The following is a 22,954-nucleotide window of genomic DNA, read 5'->3' on the forward strand; positions in this document are numbered from 1 at the left end:
AACCGTCTTCACATACATGTATCATTAAGATAAATCAAATAAGAGAAGAACAGATCCTAGGTAAGTTAATATTTAATCAAACATCAAACATAAATGACTGCAATGATTCAGCTCCTTATTCGGTGCACCAATCATTCAATGAATGACAATCTTAATAAAGTTTTGTACACAAATATATATATATTTAAGAATTATGTTACAGAATGAAAATACCTTGTATGTACAATCAACAATATACAATGCTCCTAATTATTTCGTGACAATTATAACAACGCAGTTGTTCCAAGTTTTCTTGTAGAAAACAGTCTAAATTAACATAAGCTTCACCTATACATGATTCTTCTCAAACAAACAAAAAGTTCACATCAATGCCGCTATATTACAAATGTCATGGTTGAAAGACTGGGTAAATTCAGCTACCATGATAATGACAACATTCTGTGAATTGGAAAGGCAAATATTCAAATACCAAAATAAATTAATTGCTCTTACAAACATGTAAATCCAGATTACTTATATCGGTACAAACTTTGTAGACAGTAAAAGCTTTGAATCACAACAAGCGTCCATTCAGTCCTAACAAGCACTGACAGAAAAGAACAAAGTGACATGTGCCTCGCATCTAGTGCATTTCATTGGAATCGGATTCTCGTAAACCGGTAGAAGCTTGCTGATTTTGTTTAGGTTGCATACAGGATCTGGCAACTGATTCAAACAATCTAAAATACAAAACAATTCTCCATTATTCATTCTTTAAATGATAATCACTTCCACTCCTATATGCTTGACAGATATGACAAATAAATCACACTAACATATAGCTTTGCACATGTCCTATTACTTACTTCTCTATCTCTGGTGCACAGTGCACAAACTCATGATTCCAGAACTTGAACTGGGGGTTCTTGATAAGCTCAATGAAGGTGATGAGGAGCCCCCAGGGGTGAGGTCTGTTCACTATCAGTCTCTCCAACAGAACCCTGCAACACAGTCATACATTTCACCACATAAATATGTGTGTATCATGTATATGATCACAAATATGTATATATGATCACCTATTAATTTCATAACATTAATTTTTTAATCCAAAATGCAATTAATTCAACATTCTGCAGTTCAGAATTTTCACTTACTATTTAATATTTTTTATTAAATTTTAACCACAAAAATGACTAAGATTGAATTCTGTATGCAGTGATAATAAAAGTATAATAAAGAAAATACCTTGTTATCTGTTCTTGGATGGCCTCTGTATTAGCTTCAGCAAACAAATACAGCAGTGTACAGCTGAAATAATGGGTGTGACTGTTGGGGTATCTCAGCTGATTAGCTATGGCAGTCAAGAACAAGTAACGACCTGAAATAAGTAAATGGGTATAAAGTTAAAAACATGTACAAGTACATGTATTGTCAAATTGAATAGAGCATATTCATTGAAGATTACATCATACACATCGCAATCCCTTTATAGTAAAATTGAACATTGTAAGTGTAGCTTACCTTCGGTATCTAAAGCCACTGCAAGATTCTGGAAAATGTCCATATGGGCTGAGTGAGCGATGGTGCTCATGCTAGGAGTTAGACTCTTGCTATGGATGAACTGTATTGCCTGTGTCCCCACATACAGGACCAAGGCATTCATCAGCTGAATGTTGTACCGGGTCCCTGGCTCACTGGACTGTAATCAAAGACAACAAATGTTATCATTCAAACCCAGAACACAACATCCACAATAAGTCGATGACACCGTTAAACATTCCTTTTACAAGATTTACCTGCAAGTAACTTCTCAAGTCTGATACAAATGTTACGGGAGACCTCGATTTCAAGTATGAATCCAAATCCTGTAAAATTGAAAACCACATACATGAAATTAAATTTTTTTACAACCCCCAATTTAAATAAAAAGATTTTTCCTTGCATCACGAAATGCTTATATACAGCTTGGTGACTTAAAAAAGATGATAAATAAGTTACCTTCTTGAACTGAGCAGGCTGTATCTTGCTTGCAAAGTTGATAAGAATGCGGGGTGGGAGTGAAATGTCTGTCAACATGTCAACCTTGAGGTTTGGTGTAAATGGATCAGGAAGCCTCATGTTACGAGGGAAAGCACTCAGTATCAAGTTACGCATCTGAACACAATTAGGTGGGATGACATCACAGAATCCATAATGGTAATCACAGAGGAACTCTGGAAAGTCGTGGAGCAGGACCAGTAAAACTCGCAGTGTTCCCTGGAAAAAAAAATTAAAAGACGTCATTTTCTGAGGATTTATTGGCAATCATAAAAACAATTCTTCACAAGTATAAACTCACTCAGAAAACAAACATTTTAAATATTAACATGTAAATTTTAAATCATGAAACTGCATTGTTGGAGCATTTCAAAGCATGCAGCAATGTTCTGACCTTTTGCAAGATTATGATTAAAGGTGCAAAAGATTACCTTATACAGCATCTGAGTTGGTTTTGTGAGATCGGCATTCCTCAAGAAAGGTGCCAGAAATTTGAACAAATCAATCAACAACTGGGCATACATTCCCCATCCCTAAAGGAAATAACAAAGAGCCATTGAGATTACCGGTAGTCTTATAATCAGATATGTTAGTTTGTACTAAGACAAAGTAGGGAAAACCTTCATCTGAAAGTTATACCCGTGTACAAACTGACCTTTTGCTGAGGGGTCAGAGCTAACATTCTGCCAATGAAAACCCGGTGAGATATAAACTCCAACCATGCGTAGGAAAATCCAGGTGATTTGGCAGGTCTCAACACATGGAACGTGTTGCTGTAAAGTTATAGCAAATCAAGAATAAGATGAATGAGCATTATTCATAAAGCTCTTATGCAGGTACATGCAACATATGAACATATGGAGTTGTTCCATCTCTCTTCACATGTTCCTTACCAGAAAGCTGTGAGGACCTGGTAATTGATGTTCTCTAAGATATGTTCCGGTGCATTCAGCTCAATGAAGAGCATGATGAAAATCCTGTGATAAGGAAGCTGCTGAAACTCTGTCATTCTCACAATGTGATCCTGCAGCAAAACCCCAGCCACAATTCCCAGGACCTATCAACAGTAATAAAACAAAGTTTATTCATATTCATAAATAAATACATGTATTTAACAGGTAGGCGACCAAAAAAATAGTGCATTGTATCACAACGATTACAATTCACCTTGTTGAGAAGATTAATCTTTGTTACAGTGTTTGCATTGTCCCCCGAGTGTTTAATCAGAAGGGCAATAAGACGGACAAAGGCATCCAGTGTGTAGAAACACTTGGCCCTGATCAGGGCCTGATTGGTTGGGGGTGTTCCTGTGGCCTCTCCCATGGCCCGATAGCACAGGTCCACACACATCTCAGAGCAGAGGCGGAAGAAGCGTGTTATCACATCATCGTTTTTCAGTATACCCTGCTGATGCATCTGTCAATCAGACAGAAAAAAATCAGTTGGTTGATGCAACACAAGAGACAGGCATTCATTTTCTGAATACTTTAAGCTAGATTTTAAAAAAATATAATTATGAAACACATGACATCATTTTTATATTCATATACATGTAAGTGAAATTTTCTGTTTTCATGTTCTGAACAGTTTGAACATTTTTTATTAAATTTTTTATAAAATATGGGTTCTTTAACACAGGAACTAGACATTGGCTAAGAAATTCACCTGTTGAACAAATGCAGTGAAAGCCTTTGTGCTGTCTCTTCCAGCGGCGGGGGAGTGGTACATGTTAACCCACTCTCTGAGGAGGTACTCCGCCTTCTCGTGGAGACCTGGGGGGTCCCCATCAATGTCTCTGGCCTGGATAATTCCAGTGTGCATCATACCAGAGGCAGCTTTCAGAGCTGCTGTCTGATCCATGAAGACAAAATCAGAGTTGATAAGGGCACTTCCAGTGGTGGTGCTGCTGCTGCTGCCTCCACTAGGGGTGCTACGTAAGTTGTCAAGTAATGCTTGCAGCCTGTTACAAATGTTAAGTCAGATATTAAATTCTGTTTTGGAGACATGAAGTTTTGAAATGCATTCTAAATTAATAGTACACTGGTTCATTTATTTTCAAATGCAATGTTTGTAGTTCAAATCTGAATCTCATAAGATAATCTTACCCATCAGGCGGATTGATAGATCTGTTGGAGATGGCATTCAGAGCATCGATAGTATTGGCAAAATCAGCCTACAAGACATTCAGTCCTCATGATCACATGTAAACATACAATAACTAAAATAAAAATTTCTAAGAAATAAGCACAATAGAATAAGTCATAAAGTTAACCTGCATATACTTGTACATACCTCTGTCAAAATAGAATTATGTTTGTCGCTGATGCAGTATCTTTGAATTAACTGCATAGCAAAAGCTACTGCCATGTAGTTGATGCCGTTTTCCATCAGCTGAACCAAGTACACATCAAACTGCTGCATGTTGACCAGCTGGCTGCGGATAAGACAGTCTAGGGCCTCCAGGTTATACTTGTGGTCGTCACTGCGCTCCACCAGGGCTCGCGTCACCTGCTTCTTTAGCCAGGCTGGACCGTACGCCCTTGGGTCATGTAAGCACTTTAGGACCAGGATGTGGCAGTCACGGAACCTGCTCATCAGATCCTGCTCCGTGGTGTTGTTGGTGTACAGCTCCATCAGTCCGTTAATCGTCTTCTGTAGCAAGGTTTCAATGGATCCCATGTCCCTGCTGTTTCTGGCATACATCACAGCATCTAGCACTTTGTGCAGCTGATTGCCGAGGGGATTGTTAGGAGGGAACATGAAGTTCTGTAGCACTTGATCTATATCTCTTCCTATCTTCTCTAACATCTGGGAAATTTCATCTGGCTGAACCTATTGAGGAGAGAGTATACAAGTACTCGCACCCATGCTATGCACAATGTACAAATATAATTAATTCATGATTACAAAAAACTAAGATACATCAAATTTTCAATTCAGGGTTGATGTTCACTTACAGGCACAGGTTTGGTAACTCCAGGGTGTGCTTGAGGTGTTTCATTTGTTGGTAAGAATCCTGGGATGTTGTGAGCAAATTCTTCATATACAGAGATCTGAGCAGGTGTGACTCCTCCCACCTGTAAAATACAGATAAAAAGCTCATATTCTCTTCCATGTTGTCCCTTGAATATAATAAAGACAATCATTTTCCATCAAATTCAATTCATACCTTTAATCTGATCTGTTCCGGCATTCTCTCCGCTTGGTATGTAAGTACTCCAGGATCACAGTAACGCCTTCCCTCATTTCGAGCATGCTTACGGAATTCATATTCCTTGAAAAGAAAATCCACAAAAAATATAACATTGGTAAAGGCAATGTGCGATTATTCTTTGTACATAAATTTGGTAACCTATATCCTCGCAATCTGATGCATAACGATTGAACAGCGGAATTAAGGACTCACATTAAAAAAAAGAATCTATAGAATATTTTTTCTGTATCTTTGTAACAACATTTTGACAGTTATGCATGAATCCAATAAGCTATTGCCATACAAGATGTGATTCTCATAAAATTTGCTACAACATCAACACTTACTGTTGCCAGCCTCTTGTCCATTTCTGGAATAGCTCTCTCAACAGCTGTTTTTTGGATAAAGACACATGCTAACTCAGCATTATCAGTAGCTAATACTGTGGCTGCTTGTTCTATTGCATCTTTATCCCTAGCACTTGCTGTCTGTGAAATTTAAGATAGAGTATATAGATAAAGGTATATCAACAATGTATGCACTGAAAATACTTTTGGTTATTCTCTATTTATACTGCACCTCTGTTGTAAGTCTGAGCGCACTCATGAAAGCTGTCCTAAGATTGGAAGCAATGCTGTGGTACAGGGGCTCGCGGGACGTTATCAGTGCCAGGGCAGAGGTCATGTTTCTGATCATGTGATGAGCTGCTGCCCTCATTCTGGTCTCCTCAGGGTCCAATGCAAAGTCCTTGAAAATTATAAGAAAAACCAATTACATGTGTGTAAAGTATGAAATCAGGGTTTTGCTTTACAATGGCTTATTCCATGGACAAATCTTTCTTTCAACTGTTTAATTCAATAGACTGAGAATTTTGTCAACCCATGCACCTTTTTGATTATTTGTTCACAAGTGGTGAGAGTAATTTTGTTTGTTCTTTCCACCACAGGAGGCATCAGTTCCTGCACGGATTTCTCCACTGCCATCTTCACCAGAGGCTTCAATTGTGGGTGAGTCTGTAGCAGAGCCACCTACAAGAGCAAAAACACAATTGAATACACAGGTCTACACAGTATTCACACTGCCAAATGCATATCCAGGATGAAATGTTGATAATCAGCATAGTAATGGACAGTACCTGTCCACTTATCAGGATCTGATTAGCCAAAGTGGCAAAGTTGTTGGTGTTGATGTCCTCGTATGCAAACTGTGGCCTTGGTGGCAGGTTGGGGGTGCCGCTGGAGGGGGCTGTGGTTGTCGTGGTGACAGTGGTGGTAGTGGTGACCGTCGGAGTTGATGCGGTCAGTATCAGGGACGGATCAGGCTGGGGGGTGACCACAGGTGGCGGTATCACAGCCGCTGGCTTCACAGACGACAACTGTGGTTCATGGGTCTGTAGTCTAATGGTGTCTTTCAAGTAATTGCCAGGTTTCAGTTCCTGTAAGCACAATGGAGAATCTTTCAGATATACATACAAGGTACAAGTCTCATTATCTTATCAATTTCAAAGTTAAAAATTTCAACAGGTAAGGAATATATACTTACCCCTAAGTCAATATTCAGAGTTTTACATAGCACTTCTATTTCAAATTTTAAGTTGAGTTTGAGGTCAGGTTCCTGGTGTAGTTCTGCTAGAGCATTCATGATAGCCATGGTCCATGGATTAGGTGGTTTGAAAACCTGGTAAACAGTAAAGCACTCATTTATATAATCTAAACTAGACTTTGACCCGTGCGTGCACGGGTTGACATTGCATATCGGACATTTACGAAATAGGTCCATCGACACACTTTATCATTGACATTTTACATAACAAAGCTATAAGCCTACAATAATGCTATTAATTTCACTACACATATCTTAGTTTGAGTAATCTACCTGTGTAGATTCGGGAAAGGAGAATGCCTCCCTTATACCCGTAATTTAGCAGAAAATTGCAGAATCGCTCCGGAACGATTTTGGAAGAAAGTTAATGAAGTTGCCTTGAAAATAACAGTCAAAGTTATCACAACAAACCTTTTTGAGACTGCAAATACCTTTCAACTAAAAATTTTAATCCATAGAATGGAAGAATTCAATATCTTTTCACGAACGTATTTTCTTTGTAAAACTGGGTCCGTATGACATTATTCATTTTTATGATAAAACATTCTATCCTCACTCTCCTAACAAATAAAATGTAACTTTTTTGCATGTAATCAAATATTTTTGTCATCACGAAGACAAAAGTAAGTATTTAGTTGAAATGTATATTTGTTATTTTATACTTTCTCTCATAAGAAATCATTAATATATATGAACAGACTATATAGCGAAAGTCCAATGAAAATTTTCCCGTATTTGTATTATCATTTCTGAGTTTATTCATGCAGAAGTGATATTGTGGAAACATAAACTATAGATCCCGTTAGCGTGAATGTATTGCGCAAGCGCAAGATTGTAAAATCCAAAAAAATCCAGATGATTTCCGGGATTTTTTAAGGAATTTTCGTTGATTTTTAATAAGCGAAGCTTAACTGAGAAAATAAAAAAACAAATTGGTAATCTTTAAGTACCAATGATGTTTAAAATATATAAAACAAATGACAGTATTCTTCCGATTTCTCGGTATTAAAGACCAAAAATTCGAGTCTATTATTTAAATATAGTAGTATAGATAATTATATCTACTATAGCAGAAATATTCGTTGATAATTTAAGTGTGTTATTTTCGTTGGCAGTTTAAATCAACGAAATTAAATCCGTGACAAATTTTTAACCCAAGTAATAATGAATACAAAGAGATTAAGATATGATGAAATTAAATGTCAACGAAATTTTTTTTGGTTTAAAAACGAATAATTTTGACCCAACGAAAATATGTGCTACTACAGTTTATCATATAGAAATACACAAATAGGTGTTAGTGTGCAAATGCATATCCTTTTCCCTTCGGAATAAAATAAGGTGTTGCATACCTTGCTTTTAGCACAGGACTCCAGAACCTTGGCAGTAAAAGGGACCACATAAAGTAGTTCCCTGGAGCTTTTGTGGTAAGCCTCATACAACAAACCTTTCAGATCTATATCCTGAAATGAAATTGCAAAATGAATTGTTTTATGTGTAGAAATAATCATGTTTCTAATACAGTTAAAAACAAAAATTCAAAGATAAACCTACTATTTGTAAGATTGGTTTGTTTTTAGCCAAGGTTAACATTCCGAGCCAATGACCGAGGTTTTTGAGCAGGGTTCTGTCAGAGAAGTTAGCATCACCTTTATCACTTCTCAGTAATACCTGTGAACACATAAAAATCACAAGCACATTAAAAAGAAACTGTTATACAGGTGTATTAGTATACAGGAACTGTATATCTAACTGCATCATCCCTAACTAATATTCATATAATAAACACTTTATTGAACTCTTTCTATCTAAAAAGACTTACCCTGATATTTCTAAATGTTTCCTTAGTGACCAGTGTTGTAAGTTTGGGGTGATTTAGAGCATCCACAAAGTTGGCATACAGTGTGTGGAAATTGGGCTCAATGCTGGCTCTCTTCATCACAAGATACTGGGCAGCCCATGGTAAATATTCCTCTGTAACTTCCTTCTTCAATTCTTCAGTCTGTTATCAAATCATCATAAGCTCAATAGTAACATGTTATTCATTATTATCACATATACTGAGAGATCTATTTCAGAATAAATCTAAAATATCAATTTACAGAAATATTTTTAAAAAACTATCAATACACAATACTGTGGTTCATAAATATTCGTGAGTATCAATTTTCATGGATTCAATGAAAATATCAGTTTAAAGGATAGGTAAATTTGTGGCCAATGACCTTATCAATACCAAGTGTTAGTAGAAATTGCACTTCAATGAACATTCATATTCAAGGATCAACTTCACAAGGAAATCCACAAAAATTGATATTTAACAAATATTGATATCAAAGGCCTGAAGGGCCTAGGAGTCGACTAGCTCTGAACATGTTGTTAATATTTTGATGGAATTTTTTTATTACATTGTTAGTAATATTTCAAAAAAAAATTTGTCTTTTGTAATTAAATAAAACATAAGTGAACCAAAATTACAGGGCTCATTGTGGCAGCCATCACCTTTATGAGACCACCTTTATCATATCAAATTATATGATAATAAATATTTAGATATCCTCCTCTATCGATTATTTATTTTTAAAATGATCTTTAAAGATTCATGATTTTTTTTCATCTTTTATATGTTGTAGCCAGTGATAATAAGATACTTATATACTTAATTCATGATTTATTTCAAAGTCTGCTTGTTGAAAGCAGAAAGGGTCAATAAATGTCTGATTCCTAAATCATCAACTCGTGTCAGTACTTTCAGTACTTTGATTTAACATGTTCTGTTGATATTTGATAAATAGACTGACAATGCCTGCCAGACTGGCAATGCATTTATCGTAGGATTGAGACAAAGGACCAGTATATTTCAATGACGAAGAAATAAGAACTATTTGCATTATATCGCACATTATCAATTTATGTTTGTGCTCAAAATCTACTCCCAAAGATCCGATGAGAGCAAGGATCTTCTCGCTTCACGAGCTCAATTGAAAAACAAACTGGATTTTTCTAAAAATAGATTTTACGCACATCTCTATTCGTAACTTCACAAATATTACTTACATTCATTAATACGGAACAAGGTTTTCCCCGTGTAAGTTGTCGAATTCATGGGCAGTGATTGAAAACTTACTTTGTTTTATTTTTTAAACATCAAAAATATATGTGTAAATAAAGATGAGATTGTTTCACCATTTCAAATTGGCAATCACCATACAAAAGAGGTTAATGCATGCACTATTTTCTTAAGGGCATGAATAATGTAGTGCAAAATTTTCGCAGAAATGGCTATGATAACAAGGACTCGCTCGCTTTGCTAGCCGACTCAAAAACCACAGTAGTATATTTTCTTTTATCCTTTGCTTCGAAAAAAGTTTTCTTTACACAGAAACATACTTTACCTTCTGAGCCAAATTGGCTAGAGAGAGGTTGTTGAAGATGAAAAACACTTTGTCCTGAACCGTCTCTGGGGGCACAGAAAACTCCTCCTTTCCTTGGCCAGCTAACAAAGTATCTATGTTTGTAGCACTAGCAATGGAGGGCTAAGAAATACAAAGTTCAACAATAACTATACATTTCATGTAACGCATATCTAAAACATAAGAATACATGCACTAGGTTGAGTGGGACTTTTACCTTTGGTAGATTTTTGGCAGCAGGCTGTGACGAGGGTATAGGGGTGGAGACTGTGGTGGTGGGGACCCCCTCCTGACTAGACCCTGCAATGCTGGGAGTGGGAGTTCCTGGCTGAGGCATCATTCCCATCGGTCCTGTCTGCAGTCCCGTGAGGCCCAGTCCCCCTACTGTCGGGGTAATACTGCGGGAGGACACCGGCTGTTGAGGGGGTTCTTGAGACAGAGCTCCATACTTCACATACTACAGATCAAAACATTAATCATTATTTCATTTATAGACAAATAAATCCATTTATCCTTGAAATATCTTTTGCGCAATTTTATAACAAAATCCATGTATGGCAGATCAGCTCATGAAATGATATAAAGGAAGACAGTGTTTTGCCATTGTTCTACCTCAATGAGATGCTGTGGAAACTGGTGAAAATGAGGAATAGCTGCCAGGTGCTGACAATACTGGGGGTAGTCCTTTAATCTATACGGTAAAGTAAATGTACCATACAAATAATCAAATAACATATAATATCAAAATATTTAAATAAACTTCTTAAACTTCATAAAAACCCATGAAGCATACCTTGTTTTAAATCGGTCCAATGCTGCAATTCCAAAGAAATACATCTTGGAATTGTGCTGCTTTTTCAAAGCCTCCAAGACATACCTCAAGGCAATTCCCAATGCCATATACCTAGAAAAAATCAAACAGTATAAGCAACAAGGCAAGGAAAACATACACCCTCCAGTACAATACTATACATTTAGATATTTTTCACACTTCATCTTACGTTGCTAATCCTTTTTCAATGATTCCTCCAAACAATACTGCTGTAGTGTGTAACTCTCTCTCTGGGTACTGAGGGAAAAATCGGTACTCTTCAAACAAGTTCCGCAGCATACACTCATAAACATCCTGAAAATACACACAAATATACAGTGATAGTGAAACACATGTAAACATACAATGTAAATACATGTACAGTGTACTGTGGTTTCATCAATATTCGCTGAATACCAATTTCCATGGATTTCATTGTTGAGTTGATCCATGAAATTAAATGTTCATTGAAATGCAATTTCTATTAACATTTTGTATTGAAAGGGTCATTGGCCACGAATTTACGTATCCTCGAAACTGTGATTTTCACTTTATCCACGAAAATTGATACCCTTAAATATTAATGAAACCACGTATATGCAGGTGTAAAATGAAATCCTTTGTCAACTAACAACAGTCGAAAGTTCATTGAAAAGTACAGTAAAAGTACATGTAAGAATTTACAATGTACATGAAATTATAAAACGTACATGAAAGCATATAAAACTCATAATTCTGTAAAAACTTTACTTGCATAGTTCATCTAAAAGGCTAAGAAAATTTCATCCTACAAATAATCCTATTCTGATCATGCGGCTAACTTTCACTTCACTACCTTTTCTTTTTTGTCCGGTGAATCTTTGAACCTCTTGAGCATGTCTAGCACTTCATCAATGGACATAGTCGGTGTTGGTGGCTGATTGTAGATCCTCTGGAAGTAAGAATTAGCCTCATCTTCCACCTCCTTGGAGAACTGTTGCTGAATGTCAGGGAAAATGCTGGAGATGTCTCCTGTAGTCTGGCCAACTGAAATGTCCAAGGAAAGGTACCGAAATAACTAAAATAAGTTTGTAATCACTGACATACACTGTAGATGCTTTATAACAACTGATTTTAAATGCAGTGAAACTTTACTTCTATCAAAGAGCCAGTAACCACTTAAGATTTATGATAAAGATATACATGTATATTATGATATCTGTTAAATAATTACACAATATAAGACTTACAGGAATGGAACTGACTTTGCTGTTAACAAATTATTTAAAGCAAGTTTGCTGCATCCATGTTTTACTGTGTATTCGTGTGTAATAATATTTATTTAAATGAAGCAAGTCTTCTGTATTCATGTTTTTAATAATTGTACAGTTTATTTGGTTCAGGGCACTGACCTGGTCTGACAACGGCCTGGGGTCCCATGGACGGTTGTTGGCCCAGGGTGGGAGGTGTGGGCTGAGGCTGAGGGGGTGCTCCCTGGGGAGGGGAAGGTTTCAACATGCCCTGTCCGACCAGTGTGCTGATTCCAGGATTTCTGGGGGGATTCTGAATGGCCAGGCCTTCAAAAATACAAGTGCATGAATATGAAAATATACAGATGAAATCGATTTCTTGATTTTTAATAAATCTATATTTGAATGTTGCTGTGACTTTCTCATGATTGACAGTTAATAATAAATTGGGTAATAAATTAACATAAATCATTAATTTGAACAAGCTATTAGATAACATGAAACTTTACTCCCACTTCCATCCACTTTCATGCCATGCAACTTATCTGTCTTCATAAATAGCATTTTGAGAATAAATAAATATGTAAAACACTAAAACATTTAGTATTATGTATTTAATACATGAATCCTGTAAACAGAACTGAGTTTCCTTACTCTGAAGCTGTGAGCTGATTCCCTGGAGCCCTCCGACTGATGAAGGCTGTGAGATCGGTTGAAATCCTGGCTTGGCTGGAGACCCAGGGGTTGTGGTGGAAGTCAGGGGTGCAGCCAACCCCTGAGGGAACCCTGAATTACCTACAGCACTCATTGTCCATGACTTGGGGATACCCAGAGGATTGCTGTCTGCAAGAGTGTCCAACTAAAAGGAACATCAGTGGATGAGAGAATATATTTGCAGATACAGGGTTGCAAATAACATTTTCACACCCAGGGGCCATGTGGGCTCCCAACTTTTCGAGTTATACAAGCCCACAATAGTTTATAGGGGCCCACTGATATTCACAATGAAGTTAGTTTATAATATTAAAATATATACATGTAGAATAAAAATTGTAAAGTGCCATTATTAATTTGAATTAGATCCAATTTATTAAATTTAATTCTCTATGTGTTCATACATTTTATAGATGAGATGTTTTGTAATTATTAGAATAGCTAAATGACAAATAAAATTAGTCCTGTATTTCTGTGTATTGTGGAGGCATTAGTCTAACCCTTTGACCCAGTTACAACTGTTATATAAAGGATCTTATTTTTTTAAGATAACTGTAAACAAACGGTTTTATGATTATTTTAACATTAATTTGGCAGAATTATTAACTAATTACAAATTACCAACTAATACCGGTAGTTATTTCAACACTTAAAGTAATAAACATCAGTTGCACAGTATGTGGTTGCATCACCGGTATTTATAACCCCTAAAGATAAGAAAATCTCGAGTTATTAATTACAACAGGGGTTAACTGATGCTGTGAAAACGTCTTCAGAATTAGTTAATTATCATTTGATTGCCTTTGGGGATAATTTAAACGATTGTAAACTCATAATACAGAGCGACTTTAAATTCTCTTATGGAGGAAATTCCAACGAAGTTGCCAATCAAAAAGTGACAATTTCGTTTAGTTGGTCCTTGATTGCCAAAAAATTTTATACTCGCCATGTGGGCAACTAAATCTTTAAGAAATGGTCGCCCACAGTAAAAATTACTCGCATTTGCAAGTGGGCGAGTGGTTATTTGCAACCCTGAGATACATGTAATTATAATATAACAAAGCCATTTTACATGTATTTCAACTTTGTTTTCTTATATCTACTGCATGTATCTATAAATATATTGTACAGGCAAAACAAAGTTCTTTGTAGGAGCATTGATCAAACCACACACTCTTGTCTTTATTATTAATGATAGGAAATTTCTCACTGACCTGTACTTTCACTTTCAGACTGACAGAGATAAGACTTACTGGATTGCTAGGCTGTGGGGGGATGGTGGGCATTGACTTGGGTCCCGGTCCCACCACCCCAGGGGGAGCCTGTCTTGCTTTGTTTATCATGAGAGCGGCATTGGTTACCATTGTCAATATGGCTTCTGACAATTCCTGGGACACTTGACTGTAAAAGCCAAAGAAAAAATTTATTCATAAACCTGGCTGTACAGTGAATTCCAGTGGCCAGCTACTTGGACTGTCCTTTAAAAGCATCGACAAATTGTATACATTCCTATATCTGCAATGCTACAGAACAAGGTTAACATTTAAAATTCATTAGATTTAATTGAAAAAAATATTCAATATAAATAAAGTGACACTTAAATTTGGAATAACTGTGCAAAGTAAATTGCTGATGAAATCAGAACAAAAAAGAGTTACTGTACAAGTGGTCATTAATGTGTGTGGGGGGGGGGGGGGGATTTTTACACTAGTTACAATGTAAGCTTAAAACCATGTAAAATACCCATGCCTGTTTGGTAAAAAGTCAAAACTTTTTAGAGTGGTAAACCAAAACCATTATATTTTTTACCATAGAAAATGTGTAGTTGACCATCAGCATAAATAACCACTTTTACAGTAACTTACAGAACAGTATTCAACAAGATATTAATATGGGGATCAATATGACTGTACATTTGTCATTACAGGGAATTCTTTGCACTGTCACATTCAGATGAAAATAGTTTCCATATGAAAGTCTTCTTTAATAATCACTAGACAATCTAAATCAATGCCATGCTAGGAAAATAAGCAAATCTGTCACTATAAAACATTCATTTCAAAGAGCCATCATTTTAACAGGTGATTAAGCTTCTGGATTTGGATTCATGACCATTTTCTCCCATACACCAATTTAACCATATAATCTTGTGTATAGTGCACAACTTTTACAGTTGAAATTCTTCATTTTAAATGTTATAAAACTTTGATTCTGTAATTTTTTCAGATTTTTTCTTTCAGAAACATTATACATGTATGTATTTACATTTGCTCTAAACTTTATTTTTGACCCAAAACTATCAAGAAATTTAATATAATTTGTCTTTCACCAGCTTGAGCTAAATACCAATTGGAGAGTGACTTTAATATAACTTTTAAAGCCAAGAGCTGCTTATATGTACATGAATGATTCAGGTACATGGAACCTAGGGGAATAGTAAGGAGTGGCTTAATCATTTTAGAGTGCACACCGCAAAATGTATATACATACATGTAGTAAATTCATTTTTCAAAATTTCCTCAAATTTGAGGGTCGGGTATGAAACATCAGTTCACACTATACACAAGACTTTACAGTAACAAAATCTACTACCTTCTGAGACTACTACTCCTGCAACAAATAATGGAAGAGAAATTAATGTCACTGTATACATACAACATACATTTACTCTGATTCCTCTATCCAATACATAGTCCTTACCTTGCACATTGCTGCAAACAGGACAGCATGGTGGCTATGGTTTCGGTGGGCAACATCTGGCTCTTCATCTGAGGCTGGTTCTCATCCTTTGACATGCCCCCCATCAACTGAGGACATCGCCGCTTCAGAAAATTCACACAGGTCTGGATAAATGGCTCCTACAAAACCAAATTCACAATGCAGAATACATGGCTTTGCTCAACTTATGAAACCTCTTGATATAAATGCTTATATTTCAGGTTAGAGACTGTCTTTAACTTACTCCATGTTCTCTTATTTTGTCAGATAGCCACTTGTCTAGCTTTAGATATTCCCTTCTGGATGCCAAACAAGCCAGGTCAATCACAAAGGCAAATGGGGTAGCATTCAGCAACATTGATAATGCCTGTATAAAAAACAAAATGATTAAAAACATCTGTATTCAAATAAAGTTTTAAAGTGAAAACTTAAAAAAAAATTCCTGTAGTTCAGAAATTTGCTTTTTTTCATGTAGATCCATACCTTTAAGTCCTGAGCAACATCCAATATTCTTGATAACCGAATTTGATCATGCTGTTCGCCTCGCATGTACCACTCTGCCATGGAATGCATGATGAGGGTCCTGATGGTGCTGGAGTGACCCTGACAATGCCAGGCATAGTGTAGCACCACTGCCGAGTTAGCGTGGTTCCCCAGGAAGATGGGCATCAAGGTGGAGATCAGCTCCTGTTTCAGTGTGTTCCAGGTGGGCTGAAATGTACAACGGAAATGATTCTAGGGCTTTTAACTGCTTGAAAAATATCATCTTCAATTGCATAGAAAACTCTATCATATGTAATGAATTTTGACATTTCTATTCATGTGGGGAACATAACATGTCTCTTTTAATGTGTACTGTAATGCAAACTGATTTCTATTTACCGTAATCTGAAGTAACGCCAACACCAACATATCTGGACAATTCTGTATAGGGATCTTAAACAGTTCTGAAACAGTCTGGTAGTGCCCTGAGTCAGACAGTCTTAACAAGGTCTCTACTAAGGCCAAGGATTTCCTACAAAACCGCAATGTAGTAGTACTCTAATGTCATTCAATAGCAATTATCAATTTGAATTATCAATTTGAAAACTTATTCATATACCATAACTAGATTTTATAAAAACAAGAAATATTCTGTGTTATGTTTAACTTGCATATTTTGACAGGAGTAAAAGCTTGAAAATGTTGGCCTAGAAATCCTTAAGCACTTACCATGTGACAATTTCTCGGTTGTCATCATCTGGAGCAGATTTCAGTATGTCTATCACAACTGTATGACAAGGATAATCAGCAAAGCAAAAGACATCTGGGTTCCTCAGAGAATGTACAATGAAAGACAACTACAAAACACAGAAAACTCTATAAGATCACATGCCCTAAACGCAATCCACTCTGTGACAGTTTTCTGTTTGGCTTTACTGACCTGTCCTTCAGTGTTTTTCCATGGTCTATAGATGTAATCAACAGGGAACATGTCCTGTAACCCTCGCTTAAGGCCCTGCAGGAGAATGCGCAGCCCCTTCTTGTTCAACACAAGGAAATTTGGGTGGTCGAGCTCTGCCACTACCTCTCGCCAGTTTAAATGATGAGCCTGGAAAAATTAATCAATTATTAGCAGTGCTCACCCTTAGCCCCTTAGCACTTATAACAAAATCTGATATTAAACTTGGTCACTGCAATCAAAGTTGTTCAAACGAATTCAAAATGTTTACCAGATCTTGAATGACTGTGACAAAGACATCAACATTCCATGTGTTGTATCCTGGCTTGTCTCCCTTATCCCCCATATCTCCCCATCCTGTTCCTGAGGCCATGTTTGTCTACAGAGGAAAGTAAAGATAAACTGATTGGATAGATCTTATAGATGTTTAATAGGGTTACTGTAAATATCTATTTGTATGCAAAATCATGGTCAAGTTTTCAACAGAAACACCGTACAAGTACCTGTTGTGTGTTTTGAACATCTAAGCCTGCAGGGTTTCTTGCCATCATACCCAAGACCTTCGCAACTGAGGAGGGAGTAATTTCCCTTACTCCAAACTGCAATAAATTGCTTCGGCATTCTTCGACACTGTAATTAAATCACTCCAAAAAATCAAAACTGATCTAATTGGTATGTTCGAAAACATTCAAAAATGTACAGAACATCCTTCAGCTAGTACATTGAAAATTAAAGAGAAACATAATAGGATATAAATGCTAACTTTGAAGTGCAGCCATAACCCGCCTCCAAAATCATGTCAGCTAAGGACGCTTCCAACTGAAAAAGAATTTACAATTTAGTCTTAGAGGTACATGTATAGCAATAGAAGATGCCCATTAACTTGTCACATAGCAAATAATGATGTTATCCTCATACTTACTGCTGTTTTAGGCATGGCTGATGTATCTGCTAACTTTTCCACAGATAGTTCTTCTGCTTCGGCGTACAACAATGGTCCCAATATCACAGGGACTCCTTCAAATGGAAAATCTGAAACAGACAGAAGTTTTTATGCATTATTAATGATAAGACAAAATTTTATGAATATTTTGCATCCGATATTTGTATAACAATAAACAATATAACCATTAATATTTATATTAATAGTAAGCCTAAATAAATTTACCTTTCTTGAGGGTTTTGATGAAAATTTCTTTCTGCTCTGTTGCTATTCCAAAGTTGTCTTTACATTTAAAAATGCTTGATAACAAAAGATGAATTACTTCTATTGGAACGTCCTGTAACCCTCCTTCTTGTTTTAAACTACTCTCTGTAAATGAAAACAAAACATTGTCAGACTGATAATTAGCACTGCAAGTTACAGGTAAACTGGGTCATTTTAAGGGGCTTTATTTCCATCACCTACTGTACATAAAGAGTTAATACTTTAAGGAATCTATGAACTACATGCTAATATACAACATCACTTTCTGTCAGTAGTATGAAAGCATTCAGTATACTGAAATGGAAAAAAAAGAAAAAAAGAGCAACATCAAGAACATGCTACCATGATAAAATAAAAAGACAGAATAGGCAACTTATGGTACAAACCTGCATCAACATAGGACTTGATGAGATCAGGCAACTTTTGCTTAACAAACTGGGCAGAATAGTTCCTGGTTTCAGAGTTGGATGAATTAAGGAGAGCTAATCCAAACACGACCTCTTGAACCCGTGTTAGCTTCAGTACACGACTGACTTGAGTAAAGAGCTGTGATGATGGTTTCAGACTCTACAACAGGCAAAGTCAGAGAATGTACGACACAGAGAGACTCCATTAGATTTATATTATGCAGCAATTACTTTATCAAATGCAATGTGAAATCAAAGTTTCAAAGCTTTCAATCCATGCAGTAAGACCTCAAAATGAAACATACAATAAATAGCCTGTGATGTTATCATGCACAGCAGACCAAATTACATGTACCCCAGTACAACATGTCTGAAAAAATCTAAATCTATCTTCTTTTACTAGTTTTTGTTGCACATTGCAAGTGGCAAGAATAAATAAGAAATTTGAACTGGCCCATTCAATTAATACAACTTTTAATATTCTTAATATCCTTGTTACAAAATCTGAAACATATACACCAAATCTCTTAAGTTCAAGGTATGACAGTGTCACTGTCACATTGGTATGGAATAGTTCATAACTTCATCTCAACAGTATTAAACCAACAGCAATAAATGGTAAGTAAACCACTGCTTGTAAAACATGAATATACCAAACAACTTTCACTTTCACTATAAGGCATCAAATAAGTTTAAATGGTATTCAAGATTTTTTCAAAAGTTAATAATTCATTCTAATAAGCATGCAAATTGACATATCAAACCATATCAAAGATTTGTATTTCTACTCCAGTGTTCTAACCCTCTCCAGTTAAAAAAAAAAGGCCAAGCTAACAAAGCTGGTTGGAAGATGCATGTTTCAAACAACAAATCATCTTTCTGATCAAACAACAAAACACATTCTATCATTCTATTTTAGGATTGAATTTGTCAAAATTGGAATATATATACATGTATTTATAATGAATAAGTACCTAAGATATAATCAAGAATGAATTTTTCCAGCAGAAATTACAAAAAAAAAAAAAAAGCCAACAAAATACATAAATAAAAACAACAGTATTACCAGTAAAACATTCAACTACCTTGGCTTCAAACAGAATCTTACCTTTTGATGATGTAGAGGATTGTCAATAGCGTAACACAGGGTTGATACAAAATTTGGTTTCCCAAGTAGATTTCCAAATTCTTGTATCAAAAACTGTGTCTGGAAAAAAAAAGAACAGCATACATGTATATTAAACATGAGATCTTTTCCTGTTGATCAGAAGAGGGAAGGAAATGATGAGTTAATCCATGGGTTTCAAAACAAACCTGATGAAAATCCTTTCCACTGCTTCTACCATCACCACTAAAGTCTACATGAGAAAAAAGGCAGCGAAACAAGTGTCGATCTGCCTCTGCACCGTGTTGACTAACAAGCTGAAAATTAAAAATAAATCAACATCATACCCACCATCAAAACCCATTCCTTGTAATATCTGATTTAAGATAAAGACATCATTTAAACTGAATTAAAGAAGAACTCTAGTTCAGTGGGATATTGTCATTGATCCATTTTTTTTTTTCCAAATTAAAACATAGTCCATTCAAATTGCAAATAGTTGATGGAAAAACACCACAACTTTAGTGGTTAGATAAAATTATTTTGGAAGGCAGCAGGAGATTGCTTTGCCTTTTTTTCATAGACATTTTCTTTTATAGGTTTCTCTTAATAAGAATTGATGATGCCATGAAACCCTTAATGGCTCTTATTCTCATTGATTATTGTTGTGATGTACATAAAATTCAAACCTAATCCTCAGTTAATCTCTTGTGTGATATATACAGCCAACAGTACATAGTAATACAATGTATTACAAACAAAATTTGACTGTGCAAATTTAAAGTGTGAATGATAACCGTTGTTTTTGTTTGTTGACATGAACACATTTGAAACATAACCATTTGATAGTTAAAAAATGTTTACAGCTTTTAACATTCAGTAAGAATCGAATGATAAATGCTTTGTACTAGAAAGGATAACATTGGGATACTATTTAATGACCAGGAACTTGATTATCTGAGATTGGTTTACAAGATCCACGGTGTACCTCACACTGACTTCACCCACCAAATATATTAAACTTCAGTATATTATTGTTATATGAAAATTCTTCTTGACCTACCATAAATTAACTTAATATTTCATTAAAAGATTAAACTGTATATACTAATTTAAGATTTGACATGCAAAATAGCAGTTTAAATTGATCACTGTAATTTCCTTTCAATGACATAGTTTATTTTCAATTATTATAAATTCAACTAAATGTATTTTTACTCAAATTATATAAACTTGAAGCCTTAAAAGAAAAAACTTTACACTGCCATTTTTTGCATCAATATTTATTTATTTATTGTCTGCATACTATATTGATATTTCAATATTAATTAACCCAGCCTTATTGTTAGAGAAAATAAAATAGGGGCTACAGGGTTGAAATGATATCAAATACATAATTATTTCATAATTAAACTGATCGGGTATTATTGGCCTCAGCCTTAAGACAGTCAACCATTACATGACCAGGTATATCAAGAGTAGGCCTCATCTAAAGTCAGAAATTAAGGAGAGAGATTTTGTAGAGAATACTGAAGTAAGCACCCATCAAAATATCGTAGAAAAATGAAATTCTAAATCTGTGAGAAATAATAGATGTGCTTAACATATCACATTCACTATGTTATGTTTTTACTATGGAAGTGTTTTCAATAAATTCAAGAAAACACAACTTTTTGATTTAAGTGATAGCCTGAGAATCAAGTGCTTTTTCTGTTTACCAAATTGAACAAACAGCCATAACTGAGTGTCAATCTCAAATCTGCTATCTTGGGTCAATTTATTCTTAACAAGACTTTTAATGCTTGTCAGTGGCATTAACTGCAGTGGGATGAAAAGTGATGTTACCAACTAAGACTTAAAAAATAAACATGATAAAACCTCTAAATCTCAAAAGTGGTGCTCTGCCAACAGATTTGTTTTGCAAAAGCAAAAAAAAACAAAAAACAAAACAACCAAGTCTGACGCTTAAATTTTCAGCTGGCAGGTGAAAGGCATAACTTTACTTAATGTGGAATAAGATAATTTTAACTTTTATAAGAAAATGTATCAATACATCTTCCTATTAAAGTTAAAATTATCTTATTCCACATTAAGTAAAGTGTGGAATAAGATAATTTTAACTTTTATAAGAAGATGTATCAATACATCTTCCTATAAAAGTTAAAATTATCTTATTCCACATAAGTAAAGTGTACTTATGCCTGATATAGAAAATCAAGACATCTACTTGTTTATAGGGAATGTGCCCACCTCCACATTGATTACTCATTTATAGTAACCTTACATTTTACCTGTATTCTGGCCGTATGTTCTTACACATACATACACGTCTCTTCATCCATTAAAATAATGCTTAATGACTTTACAACACAAAAATATGACCATGATGATATCATTTCCTCACTTGTGAAATGATCAAAGTCACATTTCCTTTGTTCATTGAATACGTGCTGTGCACAAGTTTCAAAACAAAATTAGAAAAATAAGGAAAGTTTTGATGGTATACTTACATGACTTATTTCAGCGACACTAGACTTAAAATTTTTCTTCGTTAGATTGGCCACTGAATAACTTATTTCAGCCAAAGCAAATGATAAAGAGTCTAGATTCATATTAATCCATTAACATAAAATCGAAAGCCCCAAAGATCTTTGAAGCCTTCTTTTCACAATATACAGTCTGCCAGTTACTAAAATATGTACAAAATCTATAAAAGGGGGCCAAGTGTGGCCTTTCATATGGACAATTTACTATTTTACATCGTCATTCTCAATCTGGACATGGCGTCACGGCGGCCATGTTTTTCCTCACCGGAACTGTACGAATATTTCCGACTGAGAAGGAGATAAAAACACGTGTAAATTTTGAAACCGAAATCATTTTATCAATGAAATATTGAACGTTTTACGATTCATATTTGTGAAATTAGTATTTCAATGAATGTGTATTTGAAAACACACATGCTTACCATTAGTGGCGGGAAATTCAAAATTTATAAACCTGTCCTTTTTTCTGTCTCAAAATTTAGATCATATTGAAACATTCCTTATTTCTAACATATTATACTAGATAATTTTATTGTAGTGATATTATCG

General features: G+C 35.3%; 1 protein-coding gene across 3 annotated transcripts; it reads right to left on the bottom strand.

Moving 5' to 3' along the window:
* Nucleotides 1-56: 56 nt before the first annotated feature.
* Nucleotides 57-22,660, bottom strand: LOC128186619 (CCR4-NOT transcription complex subunit 1-like). Of its 3 annotated transcripts, none has more exons than XM_052856448.1 (48): nucleotides 22,370-22,660; nucleotides 20,069-20,176; nucleotides 19,863-19,961; nucleotides 18,734-18,914; nucleotides 18,309-18,452; nucleotides 18,063-18,172; nucleotides 17,904-17,959; nucleotides 17,644-17,770; nucleotides 17,412-17,519; nucleotides 17,123-17,290; nucleotides 16,912-17,039; nucleotides 16,582-16,714; nucleotides 16,183-16,410; nucleotides 15,944-16,066; nucleotides 15,682-15,839; nucleotides 15,574-15,591; nucleotides 14,235-14,382; nucleotides 12,922-13,126; nucleotides 12,430-12,594; nucleotides 11,874-12,064; nucleotides 11,229-11,353; nucleotides 11,021-11,131; nucleotides 10,840-10,918; nucleotides 10,445-10,684; nucleotides 10,210-10,350; nucleotides 8,637-8,816; nucleotides 8,369-8,485; nucleotides 8,167-8,277; nucleotides 6,755-6,889; nucleotides 6,348-6,647; nucleotides 6,100-6,240; nucleotides 5,792-5,959; nucleotides 5,560-5,700; nucleotides 5,189-5,293; nucleotides 4,977-5,096; nucleotides 4,312-4,851; nucleotides 4,125-4,192; nucleotides 3,685-3,979; nucleotides 3,187-3,423; nucleotides 2,913-3,076; nucleotides 2,675-2,792; nucleotides 2,451-2,552; nucleotides 1,981-2,238; nucleotides 1,779-1,847; nucleotides 1,504-1,681; nucleotides 1,228-1,360; nucleotides 846-980; nucleotides 57-719 (listed from the first exon to the last, which is right to left on the bottom strand). In XM_052856448.1, exons 1-48 carry the CDS (start codon nucleotides 22,469-22,471, stop codon nucleotides 623-625), a joined length of 7,308 nt encoding a protein of 2,435 aa, XP_052712408.1. In that variant the 5' UTR covers nucleotides 22,472-22,660; the 3' UTR covers nucleotides 57-622. The 3 variants fall into 3 exon arrangements, with proteins under 3 accessions (XP_052712408.1, XP_052712407.1, XP_052712409.1); XM_052856447.1 differs by having other exon boundaries at nucleotides 3,187-3,435; XM_052856449.1 differs by lacking the exon at nucleotides 15,574-15,591 and having other exon boundaries at nucleotides 3,187-3,435.
* Nucleotides 22,661-22,954: the final 294 nt, after the last annotated feature.

The sequence above is a fragment of the Crassostrea angulata genome, chromosome 6 (genome assembly GCF_025612915.1).
Source record: "Crassostrea angulata isolate pt1a10 chromosome 6, ASM2561291v2, whole genome shotgun sequence".
NCBI lineage: Eukaryota > Metazoa > Mollusca > Bivalvia > Ostreida > Ostreidae > Magallana > Magallana angulata.